The following is a 14,796-nucleotide window of genomic DNA, read 5'->3' as shown; positions in this document are numbered from 1 at the left end:
GAGCAGAGCACTTGCCCAGCCTGCCTGGCTCGTGATCTCCTGTCAGAAGAGTAGCCTGCTCTTCCGGAAGAGGCCCACCCACTATTCTAGGTAGTTATAATTCACTAAAGAGTATATACTGTTTGTTGAGTTGGAAGAATAACAATATACTACCTTTGCTATAAAAAGCAACATGTGAAGATTCTTTGCACCGTGTGTCACAGTGCTAATAAATGGAAATCTTTAAAAAAAAAAAAAATAGGTGAGTTCTATTTCAAATTTTTTCAGAGGCCCAGAATTTTAAATTAAGTATTATCCTAGTACGCTTTCTTAATGAGTTGTTTCATGAATGAGATAAAGTATGTGATAGCATATATATAAAGCACAACATGGGACTTCCCTGGTGATCCAGTGGTTAAGACTCCATGCTTCTAATGCAGGGGGCACTGGTTTGATCCCTCATCAGGGAACTAAGATCCCGCATGCTGTGGGGAGTGGCCAAAAAACTAAAAAAAAATTTTTTTTAATTTTTAAAAATTAAAAAAAAAAAAAGCACAACATTCACTGAAGCCTGCTTTGTGTAAGTCACTGTGCCAGAAAGAAAGAAGAACAAGACATGTTCTCTACCTTAAAGGAACATTTTAAGTCAGGTAAAACTCAATGGAAGATTAATATCTTCCTGTGCCAGGACACTACATATGAAGTGTTTGTGATTACCCCATAAATACAATCACTTTAGCCCCCAAAAATTCAGATTCCAAAGTGAGGGCCTGTAAATCATGGAGCAGATCAAAATAGGTCCCAAATCTAACTATTAATTGCCCTCCTGCTTAATGAGATATCCCGAGAAAACATCAAAGGCATAACAAAAAGAATGGAAGCACCAAGCTGAATAGAGCTGACAAGGCTACTTCTGCAGGAGAAACGCAGACCAATGGAGACTGTGATATTAGTATCCCGCTCACAATACGAAGAGATCACCCAGGGCCAGGCTGGTTACGTGGCTTGTCCAGATTCACACCATTAGTGACAGCACGAGAGCTGGAATCCAGTTTTCCGGATTACTAGTGCAATAATAGTCTTCCCATCCTTCCATATCAAGAGGTAGAGGAACAGTCCTCCCTGGACAAAGCTAAATAGTAAATATTTTCTGCATTAAGACATAGGCTGGCTCAAACCTTGGTTCAAACCTTTTCTACTTTATGGAAGTATCTTTGGGAAAAAAGAGTTTCAGAAAGAGTGTCTTCAATCTTTAATCCCTTCTACTTTCCTATGTTAATGGTATGGTAAGGAAAATCTAAAGTAAAAATTACCTGGGAAACCGGTTCCCCTTATTTTACTAAGAGACTAGAAAACCCTAGGTCCTTGTCTTAGTCTGTTTGTGCTGTTATAACAAAATACCATAAACTGGGTGACTTATAAACAACATAAAATTATTTCTCGTAGTTCTAGACGGTGGAAGTCCCAGATTAAGTCACCATCAGATTTGACATCTGGTGAGGGCCCACTTCCTGGTTCATTGATGGCATCTTTTCACTGTGCCCTCTCATAGCAGAAGGGACAAGGGAGCTTTCTTGGGCTACTTTTATAAGGGCACTAATCTTATTCATGAGGGCAGAGCCCACATGATCTAAGCACCTCCCAAAGTCCCCACCTCCTAATACCATCACCTTCGGGGTTGGATTTCAACATATAAATTTTGGAGAGGACACAGACATTCTACCATAGCAGTTGTATAGTACAGCATCTAGAAAAGGTGGAAGGAATCTCAGGCAGGGGTAAGAAAGTGAACCCAAGTGCCAAGATTGAAATATGACCAGTTTAGCTAAGATAAAGGCTAAGTTGGAAAGGTAGGTAAGTTCTAACTTGTGAAAGGTGTTTAAGAAAAATCTAATGAACATCTGCTCAGGCCAGAATGGAGTACCAAGGACTGGATTTACTACTCCTCTGGCCACCCACCATTTCCTGTATAAAGCAACTAAAAGAATGTTTTTCATAGAAAAGAAATAATGGTTTTCAAAAAAAGGATATCAGGCAATAATCCCCGAGAGACAGGAAACAAAGGAAATGAGCCCTAGTACTGCTCTAACTTACTGCATGGAGAGAGTACCCAGAGTGTGGATCAGGGAGGGGAATGCAGGCAAAGCCTGGTGAGCTACTGAGTTGAGGAGATAGAGCAGGAGTTGAGGACGCTATGGCAGGTAGAAGTCACAGGGTAGAGGCCAGATAGTAAATAATTTTGGCTTTGTAGGGCTCTTAAAGTTTTTGTCATATATTAAAAAAAATTTTTTTTTAATGTGAAAACCATTCCTAAATTCATAGACTATATATAAAAGGCCATGGGCTGATTATGCCAGAGTCTTAGTCTGATACCCCTGTTCTAAAGGGGGAACCACAATGTGAGATGAAAATTACACTGGATAAAAAATAAAAATAAAATAAAATTTAAAAAAAAGAAAAAAAAAAAGAAAATTACACTGGATAGGATTAACAACAGAGTAAACATGCAGAAGGAAGTATGAGTGAACTTTAAGACACAGCAATAAAAACTGTCCAAAATGAAACTCGAGAGGAAAAAAAAAACTAAAGAAAAAACTATTTTAAAAATAATTGACTATATAAAGCATAAATAAGTTGTAGGACTGCTCTATGTTAATTAATATATATGCAACTGTAGCTCCCAAAGGAAAGAAGGATAGAGAGGTATGCTTGAATAAATAAAGGCCAAAAGTATTCCAAAATATGATGAAAAATATAAACCCATAGATCCACGAACACAATAAACCTCAAGCATGAAAAATATGAAGAAAAGCACACGAGGACACATCTGTTGTTTAAATTGTTTAAAACAAGGAATGAAGAAAAGATCTCAAAAACAGAGAAAAAAGGGCACATTACACAGCTAGGAACAAAGATGAGTATAACCACAGATTTCTTGTTGGAAAGAAGCAAGTGAGAAGATAGTGGAGCAGTGTCTTTAAAACACTGACAGAAAAAAATGTCAGTCTAGAATTCTGTACCCTGTGAAAATATCTTTAAAAAACAAAGGTGAACCTAAAAACAAAACAAAACAAAAAGGTGAGGTAAAGACATTTTCAGACATACAGAAGCAGAAAGTATTCATCACCAACACACCTGCACTATAAAGAATGTTAAAGGAAGAATCTCAGTCAAGAGCAAAATGATACCAGATGAAAATCTGAATCAGTACAAAGGCAAAAAGAGCACTAGGCATGATGACTCTGTGAGTAAATACAAAAGAGCGTCTCTATTTAAATTTATTTTAAAAATATTTGACTGTATACAGCAAAAATAATAACAATACATTGTGAGGTTTGTAACATGTAGAAGTAACATGTGTGACAATAGCACAAAGGCTGGGAGGGGAGAAAGAAATTATACTGTTGTAAAGTTTTTATAGTACATATAAATAGTGTAATATCACTCGAAAGTAGATGGTAATAAGTTTAAAATGTATATGATAAACCTTAAAGTAACCTCTAAATACCGGAACAAAGAGTGACAGCTATTAATCCAACAAAGGAGGTACAATAGAATTATTTTTAAAAATTAATGCAAAATAAGAAAAAAGAAGACTGAGACAAAGAACAAATGGCACAATTGAAAACAAATAGCAAAATGGTAGATTTAAACCTAACAGTATCAGTACTGACACAAAATGCAAATGATCTAAACACGCTTATTGAAAGGCAGATTGTCAGTTTGGATAAAAAACAAAAACATATCTAAATGATACCTTCAAGAAACCCACTTTAAATATAAACACACAAATATGTTAAAAAGTAAAAGGATAAAAAATGATATACCATGGTAACACGAATTAAAAGTTGGAGTGGGGATTCCCTGGTGGCGCAGTGGTTAAGAATCCGCCTGCCAATGCAGGGGACACGGGTTCGAACCCTGGTCCAGGAAGATCTCACATGCCGCAGAGCAACTAAGCCCCTGCACCACAACTACTGAGCCTGTGCTCTAGAGCTCGCGAGCCACAACTACTGAGCCCATGTGCCACAACTACTGAAGCCTGCGCACCTAGAGCCTGTGCTCTGCAACAAGTGAAGCCACCGCAATGCGAAGCCCACACACCGCAACGAAGAGTAGCCCCCGCTCACCACAACTAGAGAAAGCCCGCATGCAGCAATGAAGACCCAACACAGCCAGTAAATAAATAAATAAAATAAATAAAATCTATTTAAAAAAAAAAAAGTTGGAGTGGTTGGGACTTCTCTGGTAGCGCAGTGGTTAAGAATCCGCCTGCCAATGCACGGGACATGGGTTCGAGCCCTGGTCTGGGAAGATTCCACATGCCACATGACAACTAAGCCCACATGCCACAACTACTGAGCCTGCGCTCTAGAGCCCATGAGCCACAACTACTGAAGCCCAAGTGCCTAGAGCCCCTGCTCCACAACAAGAGAAGCCACCACAATGAGAAGTCCTTGCACCACAATGAAGAGTAGCCCCCGCTCACCACAACTATAGAAAGCCCGCATGTAGCAACGAAGACCCAACGCAGCCAAAAAAAAAAAAAAGTTGGAGTGGTTATATTCATACAAGACAAAATAGACTTCAGAGCAAAAAAATCACCAAGGAAACTGAGGACCATTTATTAATGATAAAGGGATAAATTCATTGTGAGAACCTAATGATCCTAAATACATATGCACTTAATAAGAGCTTCAAAATGAATTAAGCAAAAGCTGATAAAACCACAAGCATAAATAGCAAACCCACAATTATAATCAGAAATTTCAACACCCAGTTCTCAATAATTGATAGAACAAGTGGATAGAAAACCAGTAAGATATAGATTGGAACAATACTATCAGTTAACTTAACATAAATAGCATATCTAGTATGGTCCACCCAATAAGAGGAGAACACACATTCTTTTCAGGTGTCCACAGAATATTTATTAAAATAGTTTATATTCTAGACCATTTTAAAGTATCAATAAATTTAAAAGGATTCAAGTCATACAAAGTATGTTTTCTGGCCACAATGGCATAAAATTATAAATAAGTGAAATATCTCTAAAATACCCTCAAATATTTGAAACTAAATACTATACTTCTAAATATCCCATGGGTTAAAGATGGAATGAAATGAGAGATTAGAAAGTATTTTTAACAGAATGAAAATGAAAACAAACAAGCTCAAAATTTGTGGGAAAAAGCTAAGGTGGTATTTAAGGGGAAAAAATCATACTACTAAACACCTATACAGAAAAGAAAAAAAGTTCTCAAATTATACATTTTCAATTAAGAAACTAGAATAAGAACAGAGTTCAGAAATAGACATACATATATCAACACAATTTTTCAACAAAGGTGTGAAGGCAATTCCATGGATAAAGAATAGTCTTTTCAAGTCAAGTACCACAGTGTTCATTGCAGCTCTATTTACAATAGCCAGGACATGGAAACAACCTAAGTGTCCATTGACAGATGAATGGATAAAGAAAATGTGGCACATATATACAATGGAATATTACTCAGCCATAAAAAGAAACGAAATTGAGTTATTTGTAGTGAGGTGGATGGACCTAGAGACTGTCATACAGAGTGAAGTAAGTCAGAAAGAGAAAAACAAATACTGTATGCTAACATATATACATGGAATCTAAAAAAAATGGTTCAGAAGAACCTAGGGGCAGGACAGGAATAAAGAGGCAGATGTAGAGAATGGACTTGAGGACACAGGGAGGGGGAAGGGTAAGCTGGGACGAAGTGAGAGAGTGGCATGGTCATACATACACTACCAAATGTAAAATCGATAGCTAGTGGGAAGCATCCACATAACACAGGGAGATCAGCTTGGTGCTTTGTGATGACCTAGAGGGGTGGGATAAGGAGGGTGGGAGGGAGACACAAGAGGGAGGACATGTGGGAATATATGTATACATATAGCTGATTCACTTTGTTATACAGAAACTAACACACCATTTTAAAGCAATTATACTCCAATAAAGATGTTTAAAAAAATAAAATAAAATAAAATAAAATGCAACATTGGAACAAAAAAAAAGAATAGTCTTTTCAACAAATGGTGCTGGAACAAATGGATTATTACATGCAAAAAATAAAAAGAGAACGTCAATCCATATCTCATACCATATATAACAACTCAAAGTGGATTTTAGATTTAAATGTTAAAACTTTTATAACAAAACATAGGAGAAAATCTTTGTGACCTCGAATCAGAGAAAAACTTACTAGTTATGACACCAAATACACAATTCACAAAAGAAAAAAATTGATAAAATAGGCTGTCAAAACTTAAAGCTTTTGCTCTTCAAAAGATATTGTTGAGAATGCAAAGACAAGTCACAGACTCAGAGAAAATATTTGCAAATCACTTGTCTGTTAAAGAATGTCCAGTAAAACTGACACACCATTGTAAAGCAATTATACTCTAATAAAGATGTTTTAAAAATTAATTAATTAAAAAATAATGATAGAAATTAATATGTTAGAAAGTAATAAGAAAATGAATACATAAAACCAAGAGTTCAGATTTGGCATAAATACATTAAACATACTATTTGCTTGCTTAGCAAAAAAAAAAAAAAAAAAAAAAGAATGTAAAGAATGTACAGTATATCCAGAGTATATAAAGAACTCTCAGAAATCAATAACAAGAAAACAACCTATAACATAATGTGTGAAAGATTTAAACAAACACTTCACCAAAGTTACATGATGACAAAAAAACTCATGACAAAAATGCTCCCTCCAGACATTAGTTATTAGAGAAATGTACATTAAAACCAGTAAGATATCATTATATACTTATTAGGATACTAGCATTAAAAAGATTGACCATACCATGTTGAGGAGGATGTAAAGTAACTGAAACTTTCAAACACTGCTTGTGGAAATGTAAATTAGTACAATCAGTGGGAAAACAGTTTGACAGTTTCTTTAAAAATTAAACATACACCTACCATATGACCCATTCATTCCATTCCTGGGTATTATCCAAGAGAAATGAAAGTATTGATATATGTCCATACAAGTACATGTAAAAACATTCATTGCAGCTTTGTTTGTAATAGTCCAAAACTGGATCACACCACCACCACCACCAGTTCATACATTGATGCCCTTAACCCCCAGCAAGACTGTATTTGGAGACAGGACTTTTAGGAGGTATTTAAGGTTAAATGAGGTCAAAAGGGTGGGACCCTAATCCAATAGGATTGGTGGTCTTGTATGAAGAGGAAGAAATCCCTCTTTCTCTCTCCACCATGTAAGGACACAACAAGAAGGCAGCCTTCTGCAAGCCAAGAACAAAGCTCTCACCAAGAACTAAACAGGCCAGCACCTTGATCTTGGACTTCCCAGCCTCCAGAACTGTAGGAATTCAACTTCTGTTGTCTAAGCCACCCAGTCTATGGTGTTTTGTTATGGCAGCCAGAGCTGACTAATCCAGCGGACCACTACTGAATGGTAAAAAGGAGTGAATTATTGGTATGTGCAACAACATGGATGAATCTCAAAATAATTGTGCTGAGTGAAAGAAGTCAGACAAAAGAGTGGGCATTGTATGATTGATTCCATTCATATAAAATTCTAGAAAATGAAATCTATCCTATAGTGAAATAAAGTAGTTTGGTGCTTGCCTAGGGATAGGTGTGGGTAGGGAACGGGACAGGATATAGGGTTACAAAGAGGCTCAGGGAAACTTTTCATGCTCGTGAATATGTTCATTATCTTGATTATGGTGATGATTTTACAGGCATCAACGTACCAAATTGTACATGGTAAATAAGTGCAGTTTTTGTCAACTGTATCTCAATAAACTATTTTTACAACCTAATAAAGTTTTGCTTTAGCACTTGTAAAATTTTCATCTACAAATTTCAATCTTGACAATATACTATTTATACGATCATTTTAAACCAGCGAAAAATTAGTAGAAGATATTTTTTACAGGAGTAACAATAAAATCCTCTGTCAGCTTTTAATTCCTACATTCTACATGGTGATAAAGCAAGAAAAAAGAAAAGCAACTGCCAAGAACATTTTTCCTTAACTTGTAAAAGTAAGTACAAAGGCATATGTTCTCTTAAAGGAGTTTCTACAAATAGAATCACCCAAAAGCTAACTATTTTCCCATCTCCCAGATCACTTTAAAGTACTTTTTTTTCCGAATAATTCGAAAATAGTGGTAGCTTTTAAAAACAATGGAAATAATGAATGAAATTCATATTTCCTAATACAAAGAAGCTTTTATTTTCAATACCCGAGACAAATTTGGCAACTGTTACACATTTCAAATAAACCTAAGGATAAATAAATTTGGTAGTTACCCAAGAAAAAAATAAAACATAATGACAACTATAATACAGAAAAATGATTTTATTGTAGTTTTTTTTTTCTTTCTATTGCGTTCCCATCAATGTTCCCAATGCAGAAACTAAGAAGTGGAAAGAAGAGTTTTCCACTGAAGACATTTTAAACATATGAAGTTAATTTTGCATTCTCTATGGTCTGCAAATTGACATAGGAGTTTAGAATTGTATCTGTTGCTTATCAAGAGGAAATTAAACACTAATTATGGGCACATTATAAGTTCGATTCATCTCTTAATCTTCCATGACTTCTCATTATTCCTGCCAGTGCCAGGAATAATCAGAAATGTATACTTTTTTTTTTTTTTTGTAAAAGATCTTTGTAATAATTTCACAACATTCTCGTGAAGCAGCTTCTTATTATGATACCCAACTTACAGATCAGGAAGCTAGACAAGAAAGTTATGCAAAGGTATAAGGTCACAGATATTAGAAAACTGTTTTGATTTTTTGATTATGTGTTCAATCCATAAAGTTGCAAATACAGCTGTGAGGTTCCGGGCTTAGGTAAATGGGAGGGGAGGAGGGTCATTAACAGACACTAGAAGGTTGGTAGGGAGATGGAGCTGTGTGTGATGGGGAAAGGAGAGCAGGGTGAGTCTGGGATGTGTTGAGTAACAGGAGTCGACAGGATACCTCAGTGACAGGGCCTGATATGAAGCAGAAAGAAGTTTTGTGACTGGAGTTAAGGATCAGGACTTGAGATAAAAATGTGTGAGTCATTAGAAGAGTGAGGTAGTTGCCCTAATATGTTTGCTATCACAGATCAAATGGCAACTAGTATAAATATTATCGTTTTAAAAATCATGTTACGTTTCTAGCATATGAGGAAGAGAATAATTCAGAAATCATTTCATTACTGTCACATGATGCTAGATAATTATACTTCACAGGAATTATTCAGTGGGATGGTGGTGGGGGAAACACCTTCTGTCTGACAGATTCTCTCTGAGTGATCCAAGCAGACACTCTGTCTTTAGGAAATCCAGATAATCGGAGCTGCAACCAACCAAGGAGTCACTGTTTACCCCTTTCACACTGTACAGCAAACACTTGTTTGTATTTTAGTCGATTATGTAGCTATCAAGGTTTTCTTTTCTGTAATATCATCATTAAAGTCTGTGTACATTTAAAAAACTGTATCATTTAACATAGATTCAAACATTTTTTTCTTTAATACATTTGCTAGCTTTGAACTTAGAAGAATATACTATATAAAGTCTTCTTTCCCTCCCCTCACCAAAAGCCCAGCTCTCCAAGTTTCCCTCTCAGAAGCATCCAACATTATCAGTTTAAAAAAGAAAGAGAGAAAGAAAGAAAGAAAGAAAGAAAGAAAGGAAAGAAAGAAAGAAAGAAAGAAAGAAAGAAAGAAAGAAAGAAAGAAAGAAAGAAAGAAAGAAAGAAAGAAAGGAAGGAAGGAAGGAAGGAAGGAAGGAAGGAAGGAAGGGAGAGAGAGAGAAAGAAAGAAAGAAAGAAAGAAAGAAAGAAAGAAAGAAAGAAAGAGAGAGAGAGAGAAAGAAAGAAAGAAAGAAAGAGAGAAAGAAAGGAAGGAAGAAAACATTTTTTTTTTGAGGGTTTGCTATTACATTACAGGGAAGAAAAACTTGGTAATTGAGTTTTATATTGTGATTCCTCCAGAAAGACCATGGCTATTAAGTCATGAAATAATGTTATGACATTAAGTTGTGAAGTAATACATTTGTCCTTCTGGTTTGTAGTTGTTACTAAACCATGAAGGAAGTCCTGTAATGAAACTTTTTTTTTGCCCCATCTCATATTTGTTAAGATTATATAACCTTTAAAAAACTTACCTTGAGTACTGTGGGCACTTTCCCAAATGTCTGCAAATGATTAAATCTATATTTTACATGGAGACAAGAGTGACTGCCCCAGAAGGAATACTCCAGTTAAGAGAACACTACAGTTAGAAGGGTTTAGTAAAGATTCAAATACATTCTATGCCAAAGTGAAATCATGTAAACCATAGATAGTAAACCACAGGATAGAAAGGATTCCAACTTTGCATCCTTTGAGCATGCATGGCTTGGATATAAAATGACACATATAACATAAAACTTAGTTTAAATGTTAAGTGTGTTAAGTGTGACACAAAAATGTTAATTAGCAGCATAGAGGCTGACTCAAAACCTTGGGAGATAAATGGGAAGTAAATTTAGAGTCACAAATTTTCTAAAAGACTTTAGATACCATATAATCTGATTCTCTTGTTATGAGAGAAAGTGAGACCTAGAGAATGTAGGATTACACAGATTACACAGACTCTTCAGACTACACAGTGTACTGCAGATCTAGAACTTGAACCAGGTAAACTGACGCCTAGATCAACGCATTCTGCACTCTAATGGTCTGTATGTCAGGAGATATCATAGTTTTTCTAATTTTAAGAGAGTATTCTGTATTCTTCTATTGACAAATCATTTCCAGGAAGTCTTGTCTAAACCTCTAGGTTAGTTAGAAGGGAGCTCCTTTTCTGGACTCCCAACCAACCTTCTGCCTACCCCAATTTTAACTCCTTGGTACAACTTTTTGACTTTTGAGGTGCCTGTCTCCCCTTACTAGATTGTAAACTCCCTGAGAGTTAGGAGTGACTCTTAAACCTCCTGTACCCTAGTAACTAGCACAGTGCTTGGCATACATTGATTAGGTAATGAAAAAATACTAAATTGATCTTTCCTTGAAATCCTTCAAAGGCTCACCATGATCTGATCTTTGCCTGGTTCTCTAGCGTGACACCCTCAAATTGTGGCATCAAATTGCTTAGTCTTAGTTCTGTGCAAAGATCAGTTTCTCGTTGCGTGGTTTTGTTCAAGCGATCTTTTCCCCTTCTATTCCTCCTCCCCTCTCCCCACCCCCAAACACACATATATTCCACTGCATTAACTCTCTGGAATCATTTCCTCCTGGAAGTCTTTCTTGACTCATGACCTCTCCCAACCTAAATTGGATTAATCCTCTTCTGAGCTCCAGTAGTTCCCTGTGCACACATCTCTGCACTACACACATCACATCATAAGGCAGTTATGTAAACACTCCACCCAAGTTCTGTTTTATTCATGTTGGTATCCTCCAAGATTAGTATACTCTGTGGCACATAGATGTTTTAAAAATGTGATTTGAACAAAAAGAATACATTAATAGGGAAGGAATCTTGGCACAGGGTGAATTTTAGGGAAGACATAGATATGGAACTGCAAACTATTGGATATTTAGGACATTTTCCTAAGAGAGCCAGAGCTAAAAAAAAAAGAAAAAAAAATAGGAAAAGGCCTTCAGTTGTAAGGCTACAATTCAAATCGCAAAACAAAAAAACCTTTACGTGTAAGGATAGTAAAATGCTATTTGGCCATTTTTTAAAAAGACAGAGATTAGGAACCAGGAAAGCAAGCCATTCATGCAAATGTTAATATACTGGTTATTGTAGGGTAATGAGGCACTTACAGTCATGTTAACAAGACATAGTAACACAAAGAAATACCAGAGGTTAAATTATATTCAAAACCTGTCCCCCAAATGGTCTAGGCCAGGGGTCCCCAACTCTTGGGCCACAGACTGGCACCGGTCAGTGGCCTGTTAGTAACCAGGCCGCACAGCAGGAGGTGAGCAGCCGGCCGGCAAGTGAAGCTTTGTCTGTATTTACAGCCGCTCCCCATGGCTCGCATTACCGCCTGAGCTCCGCCTCCTGTCAGATCAGCGGTGGCATTAGATTCTCATAGGAGCTCGAACCCTACCGTGAACTGCGCATTCGAGCGATCTAGGATGCACGCTCCTTATCAGAATCTAACGCCTGATGATCTGAGGTGGAGCTGAGGCGGTGATGCTAGCGCTGGGGAGTGGCTGCAAATACAGGTTATCATTAGCAGAGAGGTCTGACTGCAGAGACCATAATAAATCAATTGCTTGCAGACTCATATCAAAACCCCATCTGCGAGTGGCAAGTGACAATTAAGCTGCATCTTACGGAGTAGACTGGACATAAGCAACACACGTCGGGTGTCACTGTCCCCATCACCCCCAGATGGGACCATCTAGTTGCAGGAAAACAAGCTCAGGGCTCCCACTGATTCTGCATTATGGTGAGCTGTATAATTATTGCATTATATATTACAATGTAATAATAGAAATAAAGTGAACAATAAATTTAATGCACTTGAATCATCCCGAAACCATCCCCCCCCCGTCCGTGGAAAAATTGTCTTCCAGGAAACTGGTCCCTGGTGCCAAAAAGGTTGGGGACTGCTGGTCTAAGCTACAAGGCATCGGTTTTATTCCCAAATCAGTGCACAAAGCATTTTCTTTCCAATTCATTTTTATTGTGGTAAGGTATACATAAAATTTACCATTTTAATAACTTTTATTTTTTTTGTTGAAGTATGGTTGACTTATAATGTTGTGTTAGTTTCAGGTGCGTAGCAAAGTGATTCAGATTTATATATATATCTTTTTCAGATTCTTTTCCTTTACAGGTTATTATAAAATATTGAGTATAATTCCCTGTGCTATACAGTAGGTCCTTATTGTTTATCTGTTTTATATATATAGTAGTGTGTATATGCTAATCCCAAACTCCTAATTTATCTCTCCCCCGCCCCCATTTTAAGCACTTTTAAAAGTGCAGTTCAGCGCTATTAAGCACACTCATATTGTTATACACCCTCACCACTATCCACTCCCCTCAGTTGTAAAACACCCGCCGCAGCCCCAACTTCCTTCTTTTCACCTTTGCTTTTGTAATACACTGAGCTTTCCGCACCACAAAAGGTTCTTCTGGTTAGGTTCATAAACTGGGGTGAGTGAAGTAGATCACTGAAGGATTATCCTTCACGGGCTCCGTTCATGGAACCTAAGAGGTACATTCACTTCGCCCTCCAGCCCTTCTGGGCATCAGTAACCGATCAGTAACCATAGCAACACGGACACCTCCCCCCCTCAAATGCAGCAACCGACTCTCCAACGGCAGCTGTCCCTTCCCTTCCTGCTGCGCAGAGTGAGCAGCGCGGGGACCGGACTCTTCATCCCGGACCGCAGGAAGGAGGTGAGGAAGACAGAAGAACGAAGGACGCTGTGAGAAATACAACTCAAGTCCCCGCATTCCCTCTCCTCGCCCGCCGCTGAGTGCCAACCCCAAGGCACTCACCCTCCTCATACCCGCAGCCGGGCACTTCCAAAGCGCTCGCGCTTTTTATTGACGCAAACCTCCCGTTCTCGCGGGAGCTTGGGAGCGGGAGCCCAATAGGGCGGACAGAGCTCTCGAAATCTCAGTCGGCTCTGGAGCTGGAGCGGCTGCCGGGGCGCTCGGAGTGCGCGGGGGGCGGGGCGCAGGCCGGGGGGGCGGAGCCTCGCTTGGAGAGGGGAGGCCGGACGGGGGCGGGGCCGCGCGGCGGGACCTGTGGCTCCCAGGTAGCGCAGCCGGCCGGGCTCCCTCGGGACCGGGCGACTGCGCATGCTCGCTGGCCGCGCTGGGCCGCTCGTCTGGCGGCGTTGACGAGCCGGCTCCTCCGCGGCGGAGGTTGCGGGGCTACGATGGCGATGTGAGGGGCCCGCGGCGGGATGGTGCTGACCCGGGCGGGGCCGCCTTCTTGCAGCGACACCACGGGCTCCTTCGTCCGACGGGCGGCGACGGAGGCCGAGCCGGGCGAGAGGTGAGCCGCCGACGTCCTCCCGTCCCAGCTCGCGACCCCCGCGACCCCCTCCTTGTCCTTCCCGCGGGCCCGGCGGGAAGCGGCCTCCTCTGCGCCCGGTCCTCCCTCGCCGCTCCGGCCCTCACCGGCCGCTCGGGTGGGAGCCGGCGCCGGGCGGCTGAAGGTCGGCGGGGACGGCGGTGCGGACGCGCTCGGGGTGCGGAGCCGCTGTCGCCCGTGCCCTCACTCCTGCCCCCCCCCCACCCCGTGCCCCCGGCCCCCCGGCCTCGGCCCCCGCCCCTCACTCCTCCTGCCCGCCCCCCTGCGCCCCCAACTGCCCTTCGCCCTCTGCCCATCCTCGCGCCTCGCTCCCGCCCGTGCCCCCCTCGCGGATCCGCTCTTCATCCCCGGTGGTCCCCCGTGGGAGGCGGGTACCCCTTGCGCGCCTGGACTTCTCTCTCCCCCTCCCCCCGTGCATCCCTGGGCCGGCTCTTCCCTCACCGGCCAGGCTTCCTACTCCGCCGCCTCTGTCATTGCTCCTTGGCTCTCTGCTTTTCCCATTAACCCCCTTCGGTGCTTCACCTTCTCTCTCTTGTGTGAGTTTCCGACGGCGTGTTTGGCTTTGGCATCGCTCCGTGCTGGAGTTCGTTCTACGCCCCTCTCGCTGCCTGAATCCTTCCCTCTCGGTCCCTACTGCATCGCCTCCGCCTGACGGCCCCTGTCCTCCAGTCTTTCTCCATCCTGATCCCCTCTCTACTCTCTAATCTTGATCTTTTTTTTCTCTAAAACTTTTTCTTTTTTCTG

The 14,796-nt window shown here is 40.2% G+C and overlaps 1 protein-coding gene and 1 long non-coding RNA gene across 22 annotated transcripts in view; one reads left to right on the top strand and one right to left on the bottom strand.

Annotated features, from left to right (window-relative positions):
* Positions 1 to 14,796, bottom strand: part of LOC309666671 — a 19,380-nt gene extending 4,584 nt beyond the window's left edge. The window contains exon 1 of the long non-coding RNA XR_014267226.1: positions 14,494 to 14,796. This is a non-coding gene — a long non-coding RNA (uncharacterized lncRNA). The remainder of the gene's footprint in view (positions 1 to 14,493) is intronic.
* Positions 12,584 to 14,796, top strand: part of FAM135A (family with sequence similarity 135 member A) — a 119,902-nt gene continuing 117,689 nt past the window's right edge. For 4 of the 21 annotated variants that reach the window (XM_082474074.1, XM_082474073.1, XM_082474091.1 and 1 more), the window contains exon 1: positions 12,600 to 14,013. Coding sequence is in view for 1 of the 21 variants with exons in the window: in XM_082474090.1 (XP_082330216.1) it covers positions 13,922 to 14,013 (92 nt within the window). In the remaining 20 variants the exon portion in view is untranslated. Of the gene's footprint in view, positions 14,014 to 14,796 lie in introns of all 21 variants that reach the window. The other 17 variants (XM_082474090.1, XM_082474092.1, XM_082474093.1 and 14 more) reach the window with 15 other exon arrangements.

Source organism: Balaenoptera physalus (genome assembly GCF_965194825.1).
Source record: "Balaenoptera physalus genome assembly, chromosome: 9".
Classification (NCBI taxonomy): Eukaryota; Metazoa; Chordata; class Mammalia; order Artiodactyla; family Balaenopteridae; genus Balaenoptera; species Balaenoptera physalus.
This window is presented reverse-complemented; position numbering and strand designations above follow the sequence as displayed.